The sequence below is a fragment of the Cetorhinus maximus genome, chromosome 18 (genome assembly GCF_964194155.1).
Source record: "Cetorhinus maximus chromosome 18, sCetMax3.hap1.1, whole genome shotgun sequence".
NCBI classification, from domain to species: Eukaryota; Metazoa; Chordata; class Chondrichthyes; order Lamniformes; family Cetorhinidae; genus Cetorhinus; species Cetorhinus maximus.
Genome location: NC_135896.1, coordinates 75,548,974 through 75,570,439, shown reverse-complemented (window position 1 = coordinate 75,570,439; position 21,466 = coordinate 75,548,974). Strand labels below are relative to the sequence as shown.

General features: G+C 45.9%; 1 protein-coding gene across 2 annotated transcripts in view; it reads right to left on the bottom strand.

Annotated features, from left to right (window-relative positions):
- The window catches only part of znf106a (zinc finger protein 106a), a 74,794-nt gene that overhangs the window by 34,439 nt on the left and 18,889 nt on the right, over window positions 1–21,466 (bottom strand). For both annotated transcript variants that reach the window (XM_078562922.1, XM_078562921.1), the window contains 6 exons: window positions 9,248–11,488; window positions 7,592–8,285; window positions 6,878–6,947; window positions 4,119–4,273; window positions 2,109–2,169; window positions 986–1,342 (listed from right to left, as the gene is read on the bottom strand). In XM_078562922.1, coding sequence (XP_078419048.1) covers window positions 986–1,342; window positions 2,109–2,169; window positions 4,119–4,273; window positions 6,878–6,947; window positions 7,592–8,285; window positions 9,248–11,488 — 3,578 coding nt within the window. The remainder of the gene's footprint in view (window positions 1–985; window positions 1,343–2,108; window positions 2,170–4,118; window positions 4,274–6,877; window positions 6,948–7,591; window positions 8,286–9,247; window positions 11,489–21,466) is intronic.

The window sequence follows — 21,466 nt, the reverse complement described above, 5'->3', positions numbered from 1 at the left end:
CCACCGTCATGCCTTTTAATGAAGTTCTCCAATCCATCTTAACCAACTCACGCCTCATGCCTTTGTAGTTTCCTTTGTTTAGATTTAGGACCCTAGTTTCAGATTGGACTACTTCACTTACCAATCTAAGGAAGAATTCTTCCTTATGTTATGGACACTGTTCCCTATAGGTCCCCGCACAATAAGATTATTAATTAACCCCTTCTCAATACACAAAATGAAATCTAGGATAGCCTGTTCCCTAGTTGGTTCCTCGATGTACTGGTCTAAAAAACCATCTCGTAACACTCTAGGAATTTATCTGCTACAGTATTATTGCTAATCTGGTTTGCCCAGTCTACATGTAGATTAAAGTCACCCATCATTACTGCAGCAGTAATAATTTCTAATCACCTGTTTAATACTGTCCCTATCTTACCACTATTGCTTGGAGACCTATAGACAACTCCCACTGATGTTTTCCACACCTTGTTGCTTCTTAGCTCCACCCAAACTGATTCTATATCTAAATTTTTTGAGCCAATATCCTCTCTCACTATTGCACTGATTTCATCCTCAACTAACGATGCCATGCCACCTCCGTTTCCTTTTTGCCTGTCCATTCTAAATATCAAATGCCCTTGGATATTCAGTTCCCAACCCTGGTCATCCTGCAGCCATGTCTCTGTAATCACAATCATATCATAGCCGTTTACATCTATTTGCGCTATTAATTCATCTGCCTTATTGCAAATACTCCGTGCATTCAGATACAATGCCTTTAGACTTGCCTTTTCACATTTTTTTTGTACTGTGGCCCTATTTGCTGCTAGCCCCCGTTTCCTCTGCCTTTCTGTGCACAAACTAACTGCCATGTTTCCCACATTGCAATGAGCACACTAAGTATTTAATTGGCTTTGCAATGCCGGCCGCGTGACAGATGCAATGCCTGGGTGTCTGAAAGGTGCTGCATCAAATCTTTCTTTTATCTCCATCAGCAACATACCTTTGATCTGGGCTCCTGGGAGTGCCGTCTGCAGAGAGGTGGAATGAAGGCTGTCACTTGGCACCCAGGAGTCTTTTACATTCTCCTCTGTACTTTTTGGAGAGATAGGCTCCTGTTTAATGGAGGTGTCCGGCATGGCAGGAAGGGTATTCTCCACAGGAGTCCGGAAAGCAGAGGCTATTTCGATGTTAGTGTGTGGCTGGGGGATGCAGCTGGGGCTGGGAGACGAGTTATTCAGTAAGGGCGAGGAGAATGGGGCCTGGAAGTTGAGCTCAGTCACGCCACCTTGCAGCTTGCTGCTATTGCTTTCTGTTGCTGGGCTGGCTGGCAGTCGTTCCCCAGTAGGATCATAGGATTCTGCGCAAGACAAGAGTTCAGTTAAAAATGCACCAATGTGGTTTGTACAGTTCAGAGAAACAGGATACAGTAACTTCAACGAAATCAGGTAGAAGCATCTCGAACAACAATCCTGGCCACCCGCCCCACCCCACCCTCCCACCCCCCTCACCTCCCGACAGACACCAGCCGCCTGTCTAGACCTCCCCTTATCAGCCCCTCACCCCTTGCTGCTGCCTGGCCCTCCCCTAGCCAGCCAGCCAGCCCCTACCCCCCAACTACCAGCCCCACCTGGCCCTCGCCTAACCAGCCCCACACCCCCCTCCCAGCCTGGCCCTTCCGTAACCAGCTACACCGCCTCCACCACCCCTCCTCTCCCGAGTCTGGCCCTCCCCTAGCCAGCTACACCTCTCCCCCGCCCCTGTCCTGGCCCTTCACTAAGCACCCCTCTCCCCTAACCATACCCCCACCACCCCCTCCCCATCTGGCCCTCCCCTAACCATACCCACCTACCCTGCCTGGCCCTCCCCTAACCAGCCCACACCCCCCACCTTCCCACAGGGCCTGCCCCTAAATCAGCTCCAGCCCCCTCACTCCCCACCTAGCTCATCACCAAACAGCAACCCCCCCCATCAACCCTCTCCTAACCAGCCATCCCGCCTGATCCAACCCAGAGTCAGAACTGTCTTGGGGATGGAACTCTGAGCAATACTGGACTGGGAGCATCAGCCTGGATTATGGATCTTAAACCCACAACCTTCTGACTGAGAGAATCTTTGAGACACACCTTGAAGCCCCTGAAGGATTTCGATTCTTTTGCTCCTCAGTGTGCTCATCTCCAGGGTAATCTGTGCAGAAGACAAAAAAGGGTGCAATGAGAAAAGCAACATCTAGTGCTGTGAACACAGAAAGCTCTCTCAAGAACTTACCATTCTGAAGTATTGTTTTTCTTTATTCTTTCATGGGATATGGGCCTCAATGGCAAGGTCGGTCAGCGTTTGCTGCCCATCCCCAATTGCCCTCAAACTAGTAGCTTGCTAGGCCATTTCAGAGGAGAGCTGAGAGTCAACCACATTTATGTATTTAAATTTTTAGGGTATGGGGGATGAACACAAGGCTGCTTTCAAGCGTCAAATCCCACCGTACCTGCTTTCAAACATCAAATCCCACTGTACCTATCAAGCGTCAAATCCCACTGTACCTATCAAGCGTCAAATCCCACCGTAACTGCTTTCAAACATCAAATCCCACCGTACCTGCTTTCAAACATCAAATCCCACTGTACCTATCAAGCGTCAAATCCCACCGCACCTGCTTTCAAGCGTCAAATCCCACCGTACCTGCTTTCAAGCGTCAAATCCCACCGTACCTGCTTTCAAACGTCAAATCCCATTGTACCTATCAAGCGTCAAATCCCACTGTATCTATCAAGCGTCAAATCCCACTGTACCTATCAAGCGTCAAATCCCACTGTACCTATCAAGCGTCAAATCCCACCGTACCTGCTTTCAAGCGTCAAATCCCACCGTACCTGCTTTCAAGCGTCAAATCCCACCGTACCTGCTTTCAAGCGTCAAATCCCACCGTACCTGCTTTCAAGCGTCAAATCCCACCGTACCTGCTTTCAAGCGTCAAATCCCACCGTACCTGCTTTCAAGCGTCAAATCCCACCGTACCTGCTTTCAAGCGTCAAATCCCACCTTACCTGCTTTCAAGCATCAAATCCCACCGTACCTGCTTTCAAGCATCAAATCCCACCGTACCTGCTTTCAAGCGTCAAATCCCAATGTACCTGCTTTCAAGCGTCAAATCCCACCTTACCTGCTTTCAAACGTCAAATCCCACCGTACCTGCTTTCAAGCGTCAAATCCCACTGTACCTGCTTTCAAGCGTCAAATCCCACCGTACCTGCTTTCAAGCGTCAAATCCCACCTTACCTGCTTTCAAGCGTCAAATCCCACCTTACCTGCTTTCAAGCGTCAAATCCCACCGTACCTGCTTTTAAATGTCAAATCCCACTGTACCCATCAAGCGTCAAATCCCACTGTACCTGCTTTCAAACGTCAAATCCCACCGTACCTGCTTTCAAACGTCAAATCCCACTGTACCCATCAAGCGTCAAATCCCACTGTACCTATCAAGTGTCAAATCCCACTGTACCCATCAAGCGTCAAATCCCACACTACCTATCAAGCATCAAATCCCACTGTACCTATCAAGCACCAAATCCCACTGTACCTATCAAGCATCAAATCTCACTGTACCTGCTATCAAGCATCAAATCCCACTGTACCTGCTATCAAGCATCAAATCCCACACTACCTGCTATCAAGCATCAAATCCCCCACATATGTATTATCAGATACTATATCCATTGATATCACTTAGGCCTTGATATCACCTCCTAGAGTTGAGCATGGGATGTCAGTAACTAGGCATGCAGAAGAGGAAGGATTTAGGCAGAGAGCTCAAAGGATAAGGCTGAGGTGGATGTTAGTCCACCACAAAGTGGAGCAAATGTAAGGGAGGAGTCAACACACAATTGGCCAGAGTCTGAGCATCAGAGGGTACGGGGGATGAACACAAGGCTGCTATCAAGCATCAAATCCCACCGTACTTGCTATCAAGCATCAAATTCCACTGTACCTGCTATCAAGCATCAAATCCCCCACATATGTATTATCAAATACTATATCCCACTGATACTTCTTTGGCCTTGATATTCACATCCCGCTCATTGGTTTAACCGAGAAACCACTTTTCTTCCAATACAGCAGTAGCATCATTCCAAAAGTACCTGTTGTTTGAGAACCAACAGCTTTTGAACCTCAATGTAAGCGGCTTGAAGTGCAGCACGTGCCTGCAGCAGGTTACCATCCAACCCTTGCAATGTCTTGTTCAACTCGTCCTCCCGCAGCGAAATGTTCAACAACTGGTCCACCTGGCACCTTTCTGGAATCAGATGATCGACATGTTGGGTCCTGATCCACTTAAACATGGCACACACCTTACTGAGGGCAGCACAGGTGATAACATGATTGCACATTGAACATAAAACATCGGAGTCATTTGCTTGGCTCCGATAGACAGGGTAACATGAAATTGTGCCATCTTCAAATGCAGTATAAATCTTTATGAACAACATAGGACATTGGAACCCAACTGCTCCGTCTTTGTTAATTGGGTGGTGAGTCAGTGTGGGAATGGGACTGACGGGATAGCTTTTTCAGAGAGAGGGTAGAGGGATGATGGATCAAATAGCCTCCTTGTGTACCGTAAAATTCCATTTCTATCTGAATTGCGAGCCTTTCATTTTGCTTTCATAAGCTGACCTGCTGTCTATTGCCCAACAGACAGCGATCTGCACGGGCCATCAGTACAAAATCAAAATACTGCAGAGGCCGGAAATCTGAAATAAAGAGACCAAATGCTGGAAATACTCAGCAGGTCAGACAGTGCCTGTAAAGAGAGAAACAGGTTATCATTTTCAGTTGATGACCCTTTGGCTGAACTGGAAAAAGTTAGAGATGGAACAGGTTTTAGGCAAGTTCAGAGAAGGGGGAGTTCAGGGGTTCAGGGAAGGATTTGTTGGGGTGGGTGGGAGGAAGGCCAGGGGTGGGGTGGCGGCAGGCAAAGGCCAAAAGGGAAGTTCTGTGATAGGGTGGAAGGCAGAAGAGTTTGAATGACAGGCAGATGATGGTGCAAGGCAAAGGGGATGGTCATGCAACAAACAAAGAAACAAAAGATGGGTCTTGAGGAGGTTTAAACGTTAACAGTAAAACCACTATCCAAAAAAAAAAGGAGCAGACATTATGGTCTGAAATCCATATCGAGTCCAGAAAGCTGCAAAAGTTTCTAATTGAAAGGTGATGTGCTGTTCCGGGAGTTTCTGTGGAGCTTCGGGATTATTTGGAATAGAAATAGCAGTGACATGGAAAAATATAGGCCGATAAGAAAGAGCCAGCATGGGTTTCTAAAGGGTAAACCGTGTTTAACTAACATGGAGTTTTTTGAAGAGGTAACAGAAAAGGTCGATGAGGGTAATGCTGTTGACGTGGTGTACATGGACTTTCCAAAGGCATTTGATACAGTGCCACACAACAAATTTGAGAGAAAAGTTATTGCTCATGGAATAAAAGGGACAGTAGCAACGTGGATACAAAGTTGGCTGAAAAATAGGAAGCAGAGAGTAATGGTTAATGGATATTTTTCAGGCTGCAGGAAGATTTGTAGTACAGTTCCCCAGGGATCAGTGTGCAAGGGACAATTTCAAAGTTTGAAGGTACTATGAAGCTTGGGCGTATTATAAACTACAAGGAGGACAGTGTAGAACTTCAAAAGGACATAGACAAATTAGTGGACTGGGCAGATAGGTGGCAGATGAAGTTCAATGCGGACAAGTGTGAGGTGATGCATTTTGGTAGGAAGAACATGGACAGACAATATAAAATAAGGGGTGAAATTTTGAAGGAGGTGCAAGGGCAGAAAGATTTGGGTGTATATGTTCATAGGTCCTTAAAGGTGACAGGACAGGTGGGGAGAGCAGTTAATAAAGCATACAGTATCCTGGGCTTTATTAACAGGGGCATAGAATATGAGAGCAAGGAGGTTATGCTGAATTTATATAAGACACTCAATAGACCTCAGCTGGAGTATTGTGTACAGTTCTGGGCGCCACATTATAGAAGGGATGTGAACACATTGGAGAGAGTGCAGAAGAGGTTTACAAGAATGACTCCAGGGATGAGAAACTTCAGTTACGAAGATAGATTGGAGAGGTTGGGGCTGTTCTCCTTGGAGAGAAGGTGGCTAAGAGGAGATTTGATAGAGATGTTCAAAATCATGAGGGGGCTAGACAGAATAGATAAGGAGAAGCTCTTCCTGCTCGTAAAAGGATCAAGAAAGAGAGGGCACAGATTTAAAGTGATTTTCAAAACGCGCAAATGTATGTGATTAAAAACATTTTCACAACGGGTGGTTCGGGTTTGGAATGCACTGCCTGGCAGTGTGGAGGAGGCAAGTTAAATCGAGGCATTCAAGAGGGCATTAGATGATTATTTGAATAGAAACAATGTGCAGGGGCACGGGAAAAAGGCAGGGCAATGGTATAAAGTCAGAATGCTCATTTGGAAAGCTGGTGCAGACTTGATGGGTCGAATGGCCTTCTTCCGTGCCATTAAAATTGTGAATCTGTGATTCAATATGCAACAGTGTAGGAGGCTGACAGAGAAGTCAGAGTGGTATGGAGAAGTAAAATGGCAAGTCAGCACAAGTTCATAGTCACTTTTGCGGACTGAACAGAAATGTAAACAAAACTTGGAGCGGTGCTCACCATTAATTCTCAACTGGGGTAGGCAGGGGTCAGGGTAGTGGGGAAGCAATCTCCCCATTAACAGCTCAAACTGGGGGAAAGAGGAGAACTCAGCACAATGGCATCACAGAATTAGTTGGCCAAATAAGTGAGGAATTGAGTGTACTCGGGCTATTATAGCCGAATCACCAGGTTTGAACCTGCACATTCCAATCATAAGCAATCCAGAATAGCAATTTACTTACCTCTTTTGCTTTTGAGTTTCCTTCTCTTATTCTTCCTTTCCAAACAAGGGACCTCTGGAGATAAAACATCCTACACAAGCAGAAAAAAAATCACATGGAGCCCATTCAACTCATCATCCTATACACTATATTGCCAATATCAATTATACACATGAATGGGATTTGACATCTCATTTGCTGCATTATTAGTTCAAGTCCAGTTAATAGTCAAATGACATAATCTAAGTAGATGACAGTGGTTATGAAGAATGGTTGCATCGTTGCAACCCTCTCTTTTCCTTAAGGTGTGTGCACCTCATGGTGTGAGCCGGTAGTGTAATGAAGTGGGAAGAGCGAGAGGATGGATGTTTAAAATGGGAAGCGGGTGAGAGTGCATCTTCTCCTCTCATTAATAAATCCAATAGGGATTTAACATCAATAAAATCAATAAGGAACTCAGGAGAAACATCTTTGCCCAGAGAGTGGTCAGAATGTGGAACTCATGACCACGTGGAGTAGGAGCGAAAAGCATAGACTCAATGGGGAGCTAGATAAACATAAACACATGGAGAAAACAACAGGCTTACTGATAGGGCGAAATGAGGGGTGGCAGGAGGCTCATGTGGAGCATAAACACTAGCATAGACCAGTTGTATTGAACAACCTTGCTTCTGTGCCATACACTCAATGTAATTCTACCTAATGAAGCGATGCAGCATTGAATTCGTCACTTACGGTTGTTGCTCTTCTTTTCTTCCCCAGGGCCTGAGCATCATTGAGTTCACCCCCAGATGTGTAGCTGCTATCAGTTGCACCATCTGCTGCATTCGGTCCTTGCACTGAACTTAAAGAACTCGGCTGGGTGAACACCTTGGACTCCCCATCTGCCTCAAGAGTGCTTTGCCCACAGGAGCCATCACTCGTGATAACAAGACATTTCTTTCCTGGCCCGCTGTTTACCGTGGAAATGCTCTCAAATGCAAGGAGCGAGTTTGAGTCCTGTTCGGTCTTCACAGGGGGAAGACCCTGGGTTGAGGAGCTGGTATCAGGCAGTGAGCTGTCACCACTGCTGCCAAACTGGAGTGCCTTGGGGAAGGCAGGGCTGTCACCGGTGGCTGGTTTCTCCTGGGAAGCTGATGAGTTTGGTCCTGGAGGTATTAGAGGTAGTCGGCTACTTGGAATGCTAGGAGCACATTCATTGGCTTTGCACCCCTCCGAATCTTTCACCTCGTCACCAAACAGGCTGTAAATCGACCGTCTGTCCGTGACCACACTGCTTTCAGAGAGGCTGCGCTTCCGGATGGTTCCGGCTGGAGTGATGGAGATCCCTTCCCACTGAAAACCTTCCAGAGATGATAAGTTTTCGTCCTCACCCAACTCCAGAGATTCCAGACCGGTCTGCACAGAGGGAACCATCTCAATCCCAAACCTGGAAAAAGAACCACATTATAAAATCTTGACTGGTGACCAAGTACAGCATACTCAAACGTCAAAACCAGGGCGATCTTGAACAGTCTCAGATACTGCCTCTTTCAACACTCTCCCTCAAAGTGGGAATCAGAAAATATTCAGGGATCTGGGAACAATATAGGGTGGTGTGGGGGAAGAGGAAAGAGGAGGATGGAGGGAAGAGGCAAAGGGACAGTGAAAAACTAGGCAGCGAAGAGAGTGTACAGGAATGAATGGAGGGGGTAGAGGGGAGGAGAGGGAGAGTGTGAGTAGAAAAAGAACGGGAAAGCAAGTGAGCATGCAGGAAGAGAGAGACATGTCCAGTTGGGGGAAGGAGATACGCAACAGCAGTCTGCATGTGCCCAGTTATCTGCTGACCATCAGACTGGCAAGTTAACTTTGAGAAGCACGTGGAGAAGTTCGGCTGGGTGAGAAAACCTGAACACATGGTTCAAATGACTGTTTTTAGTGACGAGAAGCTCTACTGGAGAGCCACCTGTCACCCTCCAACTCTCCCAAATCAATTGCCAGCCCCCATCATGTAGTAATAACAGCCCATCCAGGTTCCTGTTATTGGGGGACCACTTCATCTCTGCCCAGTTTCTCGCAGCAATGAACTCCCATTCTTGTAAGGAGCATTTGATCACTATGCAGAGTCCATACCCCCCTCACATTGAATGGTCATCAACTGAATAATGCAGCTCATCCCATCTTGGAACAGACATGACCTTTAATGCTCTCCATAGCATCTGATACTTCTTTCACTCAACTCCCAAGCTATGGGTGAGAATGAGCAATGGGCAACAATGAGCAATGAACTGTGCCTTCCTTAATGGGACGGCCAGCTCAGAGGGTACGTGGCCAAAACAGGATCACAAGTTACTGGAAAGGCCAGCCAGCTTATTCAAAGAAAACAGAAAATCAATTTCTTTCTGTACTGACCTTGGTAAGCCCTTGCCAAGCTCCTGCTTCTTCTTAGCAACCTGTTGAATGACTTGATCCCAGTTGACATGGCGTCGTGACACATTCAGCAGTTGACGCAAGGTTGGCTTCAAGCCAGATTCCTTTTCCGATTCACTCTTCCTCTGGCTCCCAATGCTTCGAATGCGGCGTGCAATGTTGAGATTGGGTTCAGGTACGTGAGTCCCAGGCCTTGACTTTGCGTTGATGTGGCGGTTCAGGTCTCTCTGTACAGAGGTGGGAAGCCCGAGTTTGTTGAGTTCAGAGAGGAGGTGGCTAGAGCTTTGAGTCCCTCCGTTCTGCAGCTCTGAGTCAGAGGAACAATTATCAATAGTTTTGCTGTGTACAGAGCTTTGAATCTCATTGTCACTTTTGGTTTCAATCATTGTGAAGGAGAAGGTGGTTGGCGATTGAGCACCACTTCCTGAAGCTGAGGAGTCCTTGTAATCGCCTTTTGTGGCAGAGAGCTCGGAATTTGCACCATGCTGAGTATATAATACAGCTATTTGCTGTTTCACTGTTTTTGAATTTTGCTGCTCCTGACCTGAACGGGTGCTGGCAGAGTCTATGTGTATAGCCAGCTTTATTTCTTCTGCGATGTCAGTAAATTCCTCTTCACTTTCTCTGCAACCCAAAAGTGCTTCCTTCGTTGGGTTTCTATCAGCTGCTGTTGGTTGCGACTTGTGGGCTGTTTTATTGTTGCTATTTTTCCAGTTTTCCTTATTACGCTCCGTGGATTGCCTACAGCTTGCCCGCTGGCCATGTTCTGTCTGACTGAGTTGTCTGCGCTCGGATTGACTGCACCTCAGTGCTTCTCGAGCACGCCTGAGCTCTTCATTCAAACTGCTGTCCACATGGTATTTAGTGTCATTCTTTGGCATTTCCAGCAAAGGTCGTAAAGTCGGGCTTGGGGTACTTCGTGTTGAAAGCTGAACTCCTGATGCATCAGGTGCGCAATTTGGCCGTAACACAGCATTACTAGAAATACCCCGGTGCTCACCATCCAAGGTGGGTTTGCTCAAGCGCTTCCCATTTTTTGTGCTACACAAAGGTTTCTTTTCTTTCAAAAGACTCTTCGGGTCTGGATTTAAAGCACTAGATGTGAATTCAGGAGGAGGGGTAAACGATTTGATGTGAAGTGTGACAGGAACTTGACTCTCGTCTTTGTTTACTGCTTTGGTTTCACTCTCAGAAACACCTCCTTGTTGAATCAGGGAACTTGCACAATCACTCGGTTCTTCACTCACCTTCCCAAGGACTGAGGCAACGCTACTCTTGCGTTGTCTCTCAAGATCTTTCCGTTGACCCGACATGCAACTGCTCCCGGAATCATCTCTGCTTTTGCTTCTAGACCTGGGGTCCCTGGCTGCTACAGGCAGCTCTGCAGATTTATGAGATCGGTAAGGGGCCCACCGATATCTCTTATCCCTCGATGGGCTCAAGCTCTTCCCCCCACTCTGATCATCTTTACTCAGTGTGTCTTCCTCTTGGGTAAAGCTCAACATAGATCGACTTGGCACATTATCACTGGTGAAATCCATGTGGTAGTCCTGGCAGGTGTAATCGTTCAGGTTCCACATGTCCGCTGAATCTCTTGGTGCCAACGCTGCTCCTCTGCTGTCAGTTGCCCGTCTCCAGCTTTGCGCTTTCTCCCAGGCATGCCGGTCTCTTGCACTTCTACTCTCCTTGCTCAACTTGTGCACTTTCCCTTTACTCCACTTCCTATCCAGATTCTCTGCAGAATTGTTTTTGTTGCAAGGCTGGAATCTTGCATTCAGCCGACTGGTCGTGTAGTGAGATGGACTGCCCCCATTGCTGCTGGAATTGGTATTCCACTTGAATGCTCCCCCTTGGCTTTTGGAGTGCCGACTAGCTACTCCCCCTGACCCACTGGAATGCCAGTGATGTTTAGAATACCAGTTAGGTGAGCCTCCTGTGCCATTCGAATGCCAGCTGAGAGTTCCCCTTGAGCCTGATGAATGCCGGTTCGAAGAACCCCCTGAATTGGTCTTCCAAGGGCAATGCTGAAAACCGCTCGGTCTGCAACTCGCATAATCACGTGACTCCCAATCCCATTTCTGCTCTCCATTTTCATGGTGCCACGATGACTGATTATACTTGCTCACAGGCTCAGGGTATGCCTGTCTATCTTCCCGTGTCCTCCTATGTCGCCTGTCATCACTGTCTGCTGCCTGGTTCCCCGGTGTGGAAGCATCGTTCTTTCTACGTGAAAAGAAACCAAAATAAAACAACCATAAGGAGGTCAATACAGCTCTTAAGGAGGTCAATTCAATCTATCACACCATTGCCAGCTCTTCAACTGGGGCTATCTACTCTCAGCCATTTCCTGCCTCTTTTCTAGCATTTTTCATTTTTCCTTTCCAAATACTGATCCAATTCTCCTCTAAATAACGTTAACAATCTCTGCTCAGCAGTAGTTTATGGATAGCATTTCATAGTCTAAATCTCCCATGAGTTAAAATAATGGTTAACTCTTGTAACCCACTGCAATCCTCGCTTAGTTCTCTTGCACACAGCTTTCAACCTGACTGTAGCCTCCTGTGTATCGTTCCCCACCTTCCTGCATCTGACCACTGGTTGAAGAGTCAGCACTTGCTTCAGGACAGCCCTTGGTAAACTCTCGTCTCTGCATCTATACTCTTTCCAGTAAAAACCCTCAAAATCCACCTTTTTATCCAAACGTTCAGTCTCTCCCATGACCAAATATTCAAATCTTCTTACTGTTTCTCTATTGTTGTGAAAGCTGGACTTTGCAAGACAATTATGCTTAAAATACACCTTTAACTCAAAGTAAAACAGCATATTCTGGAAAGGAATGTAAAATTAGCATTCCTGATAAACACCTCAGTTTGGAGAAATGCCCATGTGATCCAGTTGCATGGGGAGAAAAACTGAAAATAGAAATCCATTGAGGAGGGGGTGCCAATTTTAGCACAGAACAAAGAACAGCTGCTGCTGAGACACAAGTAGGAGAAGAATTGGAACTCTCCCAGAAACAGGTCTTCACTGCTCTATAAGAAACGGTGGGAAGCAGGAGTAAAACTCTCTATGAACAAAAAAGTGTTTCTTAATACATTTTGGTTGTGTTAATGAATGTAAAACTTACCCTCTTCTTTAGTTTGATGCTTTAGTTGTCTGTTAATTAATATCTGATCTATGTTGATTTTAATTTGTTACAGTAAGATTTCAATAAAAAGTGAAATTTTGTCCTTCAGTTCTCTCTGTTGGTCATTTGAGAAATTAATTTCTTTTAAAAAAATTATTGGTCTCAGCAGGGGTTGGAATACTATGAAGTCCATGGTGGCACTTTGTACGTAGTTGTTACTGCCAATGTAGTGAGGAAATCCATAGTTTGCAAACTATCGCCTGCACTGACCTGTGGTTTCAAAGCCTGTATTTTTTGACACAGTCCCTAACTGAAACAGAAACCACACCTCCAGGTTTCTGGGATGGGGAGTTGCAAATTGGAATTCCTTGCTGTGACAACAGACTTTTAAGAAATCAGCCTATGGTTTAGGTTGCTAGGAAATAGAAGATGAGGGGTCAAATTTCAGCCAGTGGTCAAAACAGGCAAGGCTCTTAAAGTTCAGTTTTTTCAGCAGGAGAACAGTTCTGGGATGATGGAGAAGCTGAGTGTAAGACAGCTGAGGTGGAAAATCGTGGCACAGCTAGAAGACAACCAAAAAGACTGATGCTGGGAGCAGAGCTGTGGAGGATCTGGAAAGATGTACCTTTTTGGTGGACATTGGATGCGTGGAACTCAGGGCTGCTAAAGTTTCTGTCAGGCGGGAATTTGGGCCTAATTCCTGTTTTTTTAAAATACATTCACGGGATGTGGCCATCGATGGCTAGGCCAACATTTATTGCCCATCCCTAATTGCCTTTAGGGTGGTGGTGAGCAGCCTTCTTGAACTGCTGCGTTGTATGTGGCGTAGGTACATCCACAGTGCTCTTAGGGATTATGACTCAGTGACAGTGAAGGAACGGCAATGTGTTTCCAAGTCAGGATGGTGAATGGCTTGGAGGGGAACTTGCAGTTGGTGGCGTTCCCATCTGTCTGCTGCCCTTATCCTTCTAGGTGGTAGTGGCTGTGGGTTTGGTAGGTGCTGTCTAAAGAGGCATGGTGAGCTCCTGCAGTGCATCTTGTAGATGGTACACTGCTGCCACTGTGCGTCAGTGGTGGAGGGAGTGAATGTTTGTGGAAGATGTGCCAATCAAGCAGGCTGCTTTGACCTGGATGGTGTAAGCTTCTTGAGTGCTGCTCGAGCTGCACTCATCCAGGTAAGTGGAGAGAACATTCCATCGCACTCCTGACCTTGTAAATGGTGGACAGGCTTTGGGGAGTCAGGAGATGAGTTACTCGCCGCAGGATTCCTAGCCTCTGACCTGCCCTTGTAGCCACAGTATTTATATGGCTGGTCCAGTTTAGTTTCTGGTCAATGATAGCCCCCAGAATGTTGATAGTGCAGGATTCAGCGATGGTAATGCCATTGAATGTCAAGGGGTGATAGTTAAGATTCTTTCTTGTTGGAGATGGTCATTGCCTGGCACTTGTGTGGCACGAATGTTACTTGCCAGCCTGAGCCTGGACATTGTCCAGGTCTTGCTGCATTTGGACATGGACTGCTTCAGTATCTGAGGAGTTGCAAATGGCGCTGAACATTGTGCAATCAGTAAACAGGTCATTGATGAAGCAGCTGAAGATGGTTGGGCCTAGGACACTACCCTGAGAAACTTCTGCAGTGGTGTCCTGGAACCGAGATGATTGACTTCCAACAACCACAACCATCTTCCTTTGTGCTAGGTATGACTCCAACCAGCGGAGAGTTCTCCTAGATTCCCATTGACTCCAGTTTTGCTAGGGCACCTTGATGCCACACGGTCAAATGTTGCCTTGTCAAGGGCACTCATTCTAACCTCACCTCTGGAGTTCAGCTCTTTTATCCATGTTTGAACCAAGGCTGTAATGAGGTCAGGAGCTGAGTGGCCCTGGCTGAATCCAAACTGAGCATCAGTGAGCAGGTTATTGCTGAGCAAGTGCTGCTTGAACACACTGTTGATGACCCCTTCTATCACTTTACTGATGATCGAGAGTAGACTGATACGCGTAATTTTTGAGTTGGATTTGTCCTACTTTGTGCGTACAGGACATACCTGGGCAATTTTCCACATTGCCAGGTAGATGCCAGCGTTGTAGCTGTACTGGAAAAGCTTGGCTAGGAGCGCAGTAAGATCTATGGCATAAGTCTTTAGTACTATTGCCAGAATATTGTCAGTGCCCATAGCTATAGCAGTAATGATAGAGTAGGGCATATGCCAAGCCATGAGGTTACAGATTGTGGTTGAGTACAATTCTACTCCTCCTGATGGCCCACAGCACCTCATGGTTGCCAGTCTTGAGTTGCTAGGTCTGTTCAAAATCTATCCCATTAAGTACAGTGGTAGTGCCACACAACACGGTGGAGGGTATCCTCAATGTGAGGTCGGGGCCTCGTCTCCACAAGGACTGTGCGGTGGTCACTCCTACCGATGCTGTCATGGGCAGATCAATCTGCGGCAGGCAGGTTGGTGAGGATGAGATCAAGTATGTTTTTCCCTCTTGTTGGTTCCCTAACCTGCCGCAGACCCAGTCTAGCAGCTATGTCCTTTAGGACTCGGCCAGTTCGGTCTGCAGCAGTGCTACCAAGCCACTCCTGGTGATGGACATTGAAGTCCCCCCCAAGCAGAGTACATTCTGCACCCTTGCTACCCTTAGTGCTTCCTCCAAGTGGTGTTCAACATGGAGGAGAACTGATCCATCAGCTGGAAGGGGGTCAGTACATGGTAATTAGCAGGAGGTTTCCTTGCCCGTGTTGACCTGATGCCATGAGGTTTCATGGGGTCTGGAGTTGATGTTGAGGGCTTCCAGGGCAACTCAATCGCGACTGTATACCACTATGCCACCACCTCTGCTGGGTCTGCCAGTGGAACAGGACATACCCAGGGATTTTGAGGGCAATGTCTGGGACATTATCTGTAAGGTATGATGCCGTGAGTATGGACTATGTCAGGCTGTTGCTTGACTAGTCTATGAGACAACTCTCCCAATTTTAGCACCTGCTCCCAGATGTTAGTAAGGAGGACTTTGCAGGGCCGACAGGGCTGAGTTTGCCGTTGTCGTTTCTGGTGCCTAGGTTGATGCCGGGTCAATGCTTCAGTTGATGCTGGGTGGCCCACCTGGTTTCATTCTGTATGAACGAAAGAACTTAAACTCAACCTGGGAAGAACAGAATTTTAAGGGACTCCTTGGCTGAGATTAATGCCATCTATGCTGAAGGGACCATCTGAGAACTATGAGAGATCTATCCTTGTTGCATTGGCTATTTAAAGTGTAATTTATAATTTTTACAGAATACAAATTGCCTGTTAATTCATGCTTAATTGATGTTTACTTTGGTTTGATTGTTCCAGTAAAAGTTTTAAAAAGTGGAATCTTGTCCAATAGTTTTTTCCATTGGGGACATTTTGGAAGTTTGCTTTTTGTTTTAGGTTAATGGTCTCCATGGGAATCGTAACAAAATTGAGGGCTCGTCCAGGATATTGATCCCAGAAGCGGTAAAAAGGGTTCACTGGAACGTTCCAAAATTTAACAAACAAGATTTCACATTAATTTTGTTGCATTTGCTGGGGAATCACGAATACCTTTGATGCTCAGGCCTCTTTTGGGGAAAATGGATTTGTCTCTTAGTGCCTCGGAGCAGTTAACCAATGATAAACTGAAGGCTGTAGCAGAGAAATGTGATTCTGTGATGTAGACATTTGAAAAGAAAATAGGGTCAGGTGTTTGTGGAATTTGCTAGAGAAGGAAATGGTTTTCGATAGGTGGTACAAATTGATGAAGGCTGACCAAGACTTTGAAAACCTTAGGGAAGTGATTCCAGGGAAGAATTTAAAAATAGTGTCCCTTTGTGAATACGTTCTTCCAGCTGGGACCTTAAAGATCTTAAAATAAAGGATGCTGCAGTAGTGGCAGATGATTACAATTGATCGAGCATATTTTTAACAGATTCCCATTTGGAAACTCAGAAATTGGAGAGATAAGAGGTTTGATGATGAAAAGAAATCTGACTGTATTAGGAAAGATAGCAAAAGTAAAGATCTAGACACCCTTCAGGTTAGTAAAAGATTGGAAAAGAAGTGGAAGATTGGAGGGCCAGCTTAGTTGGAGGGGATCAACATGCTATTTTTGTCACAAAAAGGGACATGTGAAGGCTGAGTGTTGGAGGTAGAACAACAAGACTGTAGCATTTGTGCAGTTGCTTAGTGACTCTCTAGAAAATATTGCCCTAGCTGGTAAAGCTTAAGATAAGCAGGTCATTTCTCCCATATTTATTGATAGATGACTCAGGGTGTAGGAAGTGGAGAGTTCTCTTTTTGAGGATAAAGTGCCTCCACTTTTGTCTAGTAAGGCTGGCAAGTCAATTGTTATGCTTAGAGATACAGGGGCAGCACAGTCACTGATGTTGGCAGGTGGCATGCATTTCTCGCCAGATAGTCCACTGAATGCAACGGTATTGGTACAAGGTATTGATGCAAATCATCTACCCATTCCCTTGTACAGGATTAATTTAAAACGTGACTGAGTCACTGGTCCTGTTACTGCTGGTGTCATTCCTAATTTGCCCACTGAAATTGTGGATTTTTTGTTGGGAAATAACTTGACTGAGGACAAGGTATTGACATCCCCAGTGGTTAGGAAAAGCCTGTCAAGATTGCTGAAACTAAAGTTTTACAGCAAGAGCCTGTAACAAGGACTTGAAAGAACCCACTACTTTGTGAATCTGCTGCTGACATATGTCTCTACTAAAGATGTGCCAGAAGAGTTAGGAACTGTTTACTAGTTTAAAAATGACATTGGGGTATCAAATTAAAGAAGAAAAAATGGCAGTGGGAGACTTTAGAACAGCATAAACTAAAAATGCAGGAAAAGCATGAGCAAGATGTAGCAATGCAGGTAGCAACAGCACTCAAAGCCAATGACACAAAATGGAAAGAATATACTTTGAAAGAAATTGAGAAAGCTGGGTCCAAAGTTAACACTACACAGCCGCAGGAAAAAATATTTGTTTCGAAAAGTGAAATCTTGTCCATCAATTTCTTCCTTTGGGGTCACTTGGGAAGTTCAGTTCTTTTAGGGTATCTCCATGGGTTCATAACAATGTCCCTTCTTACTAATTCACTAACCAATGTAAACAAACTTTCATTACTTGCCCTCTGAAAAGATTCCACAACTTTGAACACTTCTGTTAGATCCATCATTGGCCCCCCTCCTAATTTTTATCTAAATGATACCCCTCGGTGACATCATAAGAACAGGAACTAGACCATTTAGCCCTGTGAGCCTGTTCTGCAAATGCGTCAGGTTCCACAAGTATACTGACGACACCCAGCTCCACCCTCACCACTTCCCTCTATTAACTGGATTTGTCATGTGACTTGTCTGGTGTCCAGTACTGGATGAGCAGAAATCTCCTACTAAATACCAGAAAGACCAACGCTACGGACTTCAGTCCCCACCACAAATGCCATTCAATACTCACCAATTCCATCCCTCTCCCTGGCAACTGTTTAAGGCTGAACTAGACCATTCACAATCATGGCCTTTTTTGACCCCGAGCTGAGCTTTGAACCCCTTATCCGCAAAAATACTAAGACCGCCTACTTCCACTTCTTGAACATCTCCCGTCTTTGCCCCTACCTCAGCTCATCCGTTGATAAAGCCCCCATCCACGTCATTGTTACCTCTGGATTTGACTATATCAATGCTCTCCTCACTGACCTTCCACTCTGCACTCTCGATAAACTTGAGCTCATCCAAAATTCATCCTGTTCACCCAGCACCTCGGTGCTCGCTGACGTAAAATGGTTCAGTCTGACAACATTTCAATTTTAAAATTTTCATCCTTGTTTTGAAATCCCTCCGTAGCTTCACCTCTCCCTATCTCTGTAACCTCCTCCAGCCCTACACAATCTCTGTGCCCTCTGGTGCATCTTCAATTTTCACTGCTCCACAATTGCCCTCAGCTATCTAGGTCTTAAGTTCTGAAATTCTTTCCCCAAACCGCTCCATCGCTCCTCCTTTAAGGCGATCCTTAAAATCTATCTTTGACCAGGCTTTTAGTTACCTGTCCTAACATCTCATGTGAATCACAGAATCTCTCAGTGCAGAAGAGGCCCTTCGGCCCATTGAGTCTGCACTGACACGTGAGAAACACCTGACCTACCTACCTAATCTCATTTACCAGCACTTGGCCCATAGCCTTGAATGCTATGATGTGCCAAGTGCTCATCCAGGTACTTTTTAAAGGATGTGAGGCAACCCGCCTCCACCACCCTCCCAGGCAGTGCATTCCAGACAGTCACCACCCTCTGGGTAAAAAAGTTTTTCCTCACATCCCCCCAAAACCTCCTGCCCCTCAACTTGAACTTATGCCCCCTCGTGACTGCCCCTTCAACTAAGGGGAACAGCTGCTCCCTATCCACCCTGTCCATGCCCCTCATAATCTTGTACACCTCGATCAGGTCGCCCCTCAGTCTTCTCTCCTCCAATGAAAACAACCCAAGTCTATCCAACCTCTCTTCATAACTTAAATATTTCATCCCAGACAACATCCTGGTGAATCTCCTCTGCACCCCTCCAGTGCAATCACATCCTTCCTATAATGTGGCGACCAGATCTGCACACAGTACTCCAGCTGTGGCCTCACCAAGGTTCTATACAACTCCAGCATGACCTCCCTACTTTTGTAATCTATGCCTCGATTGATAAAGGCAAGTGTACCATATACCTTTTTCACCACCCCACTAACATGCCTCTCTGCCTTCAGAGATCTATGGACACACACACCAAGGTCCCTTTGTTTCTCAGAACTTCCTTGTGTCGTGTCGTTCATTGAATACTTCCTTCTCAAATTACTCCTTCCAAAGTGTATCACCTCACACTTTTCAGGGTTAAATTCCATCTGCCACTTATCTGCCCATTTGACCATCCCGTCTATATCTTCCTGTAGCCCAAGGCACTCAACCTCACTGTTAACCAAAACAAAAACAAAAACAAAAACAGAAATACCTGGAAAAACTCAGCAAGTCTGGCAGCATCAGTGGAGAAGAGCACATTTGATGTTTTGAGTCCTCATGACCCTTCAACAGAACTAAGTAAAAATAGGAAAGGGGTGAAAAAAAGCTGGTTTAAGGGGGGGTGTTGGGACAAGGAGAGCTAGGTAAAGGGCCAGTGATAGGTGGAGATAACCAAAAGATGTCTCAGACAAAAGGACAAAGAGGTGTTGAAGGTGGTGATATTATCTAAAGGAATGTGCTAATTAAGGGTAGGAAGCAGGACAAACAAGGTACAGATAGCCCTAGTGGGGGTGGGGTGGGGGGAAGGAACACTTAAAAGGCTAAAAGGTAGAGATAAAACAATGGATAGAAATACATTTAAAAATAATGGAAATAGGTGGGAAAAGAAAAATCTATATAAATTATTGGAAAAAACAAAAAGGAGGGGGAAAAAAACAGAAAGGGGGTGGGGATGGAGGAGAGAGTTCATGATCTAAAATTGTTGAACTCAATATTCAGTCCGGAAGGCTGTAAAGTGCCTAGTCGGAAGATGAGGTGCTGTTCCTCCAGTTTGCGTTGAGCTTCACTGGAACAATGCAGCAAGCCAAGGATGGACATGTGGGCATGAGAGCAGGGTGGAGTGTTGAAATGGCAAGCGACAGGGAGGTCTGGGTAATGCTTGCGGACAGACTGAAGGTGTTCTGCCATGCGGTCACCCAGTCTGCGTTTGGTCTCTCCAAAATAGAGGAAACCGCATTGGGAGCAACAAATGCAGTAGACTAAGTTGAGGGAAGTGCAAGTGAAATGCTGCTTCACTTGAAAAGAGTGTTTGGGCCTTTGGACGGTGAGGAGAGGGGAAGTGAAGGGGCAGGTGTTGCATCTTCTGCGGTTGCATGGGAAGGTGCCGTGGGAGGGGATTGAGGAGTAGGGGGTGATGGAGGAGTGGACCAGGGTGTCACGGAGGGAACAATCCCTACGGAATCTTCCTTCAAACACATCTTCCCTTCACCCCCCCAGCGGCATTCTGTAGGGATTGTTCCTAATGTTCCCACTAAACCTTCCCCCTTTCACCCTAAAGCCATGTTCACTATGTCTATCCCAATTAATGTTGGGAAAGTTGAAATCACCTCATATAATTACCCTATTGTTATTGTTTTTACACACCTCCGCAAATTGTGCACATATTTGCTCCTCAATTTCCCGCTGACTATCTGGGGGTCTATAATAAACACCTAACAATGTGGCTGCCCCTTTTTTATTCCTAAGCTCTACCAACAAAGCTTCATTCGATGCCCCCTCCAAGATATCATCTCTCCTTACTGCAGTAACTGACTCCTTAACTAATAATGCAATGCTTCCTCCTCTTTTACCCCCTCCCCTGAAGATTCTATATCCCGGAATGTTGAGCTGCCAACCCTGCCCTTCCCTCAACCACGTCTCTGTGATGGCTACTATATCACAATTCCACGTGTCACCCTTAACTCAAACAAAAATAAAAATAGCTGGAAAAACTCAGCAGGTCTGACAGCATCTGTGGAGAGGAATACAGTTAACATTTCGAGTCTGTATGACTCTTCTTCACCCTTAACTCATCCGTCTCACCTGTAATACTCCTGGCATTAAAGTAGAGGCCATCCAGCCTTGCCTTACTCCCTTGAAACTTAATGCAGCTGTACTCCCGCTGACTTGATTATTTTACTGTATTATGATGTGTCCCTATTCTGCTAACATTCTGTGTCCCCTCCTCTTGCCGAATTAGTTTAAAATCCTCCCAACAGCACTAGCAAACCTGCCCGCAAGGATGTTAGTCCCGCCCTGGTTCAGATGTAGACCGTCCTGCTTGTACAGGTCCCACCTTTCCCAGAAATGGTCCCAGTGATCCAGGAATCTAAAACCCTTCCTCCTGCACCAACTCTTAAGCCACGTATTCATCTGCGCTATTCTCCTATTTCTGAGCTCGCTAGCACGTGGCACTGGGAGTAATCCAGAGATTACAACCCAAGAGGTCTTGCATTTTAGTCTACTAACTAACTCCCTGAATTCTTGATGCAAGACCTCATCCCTTTTTCTACCTATGTCATTGGT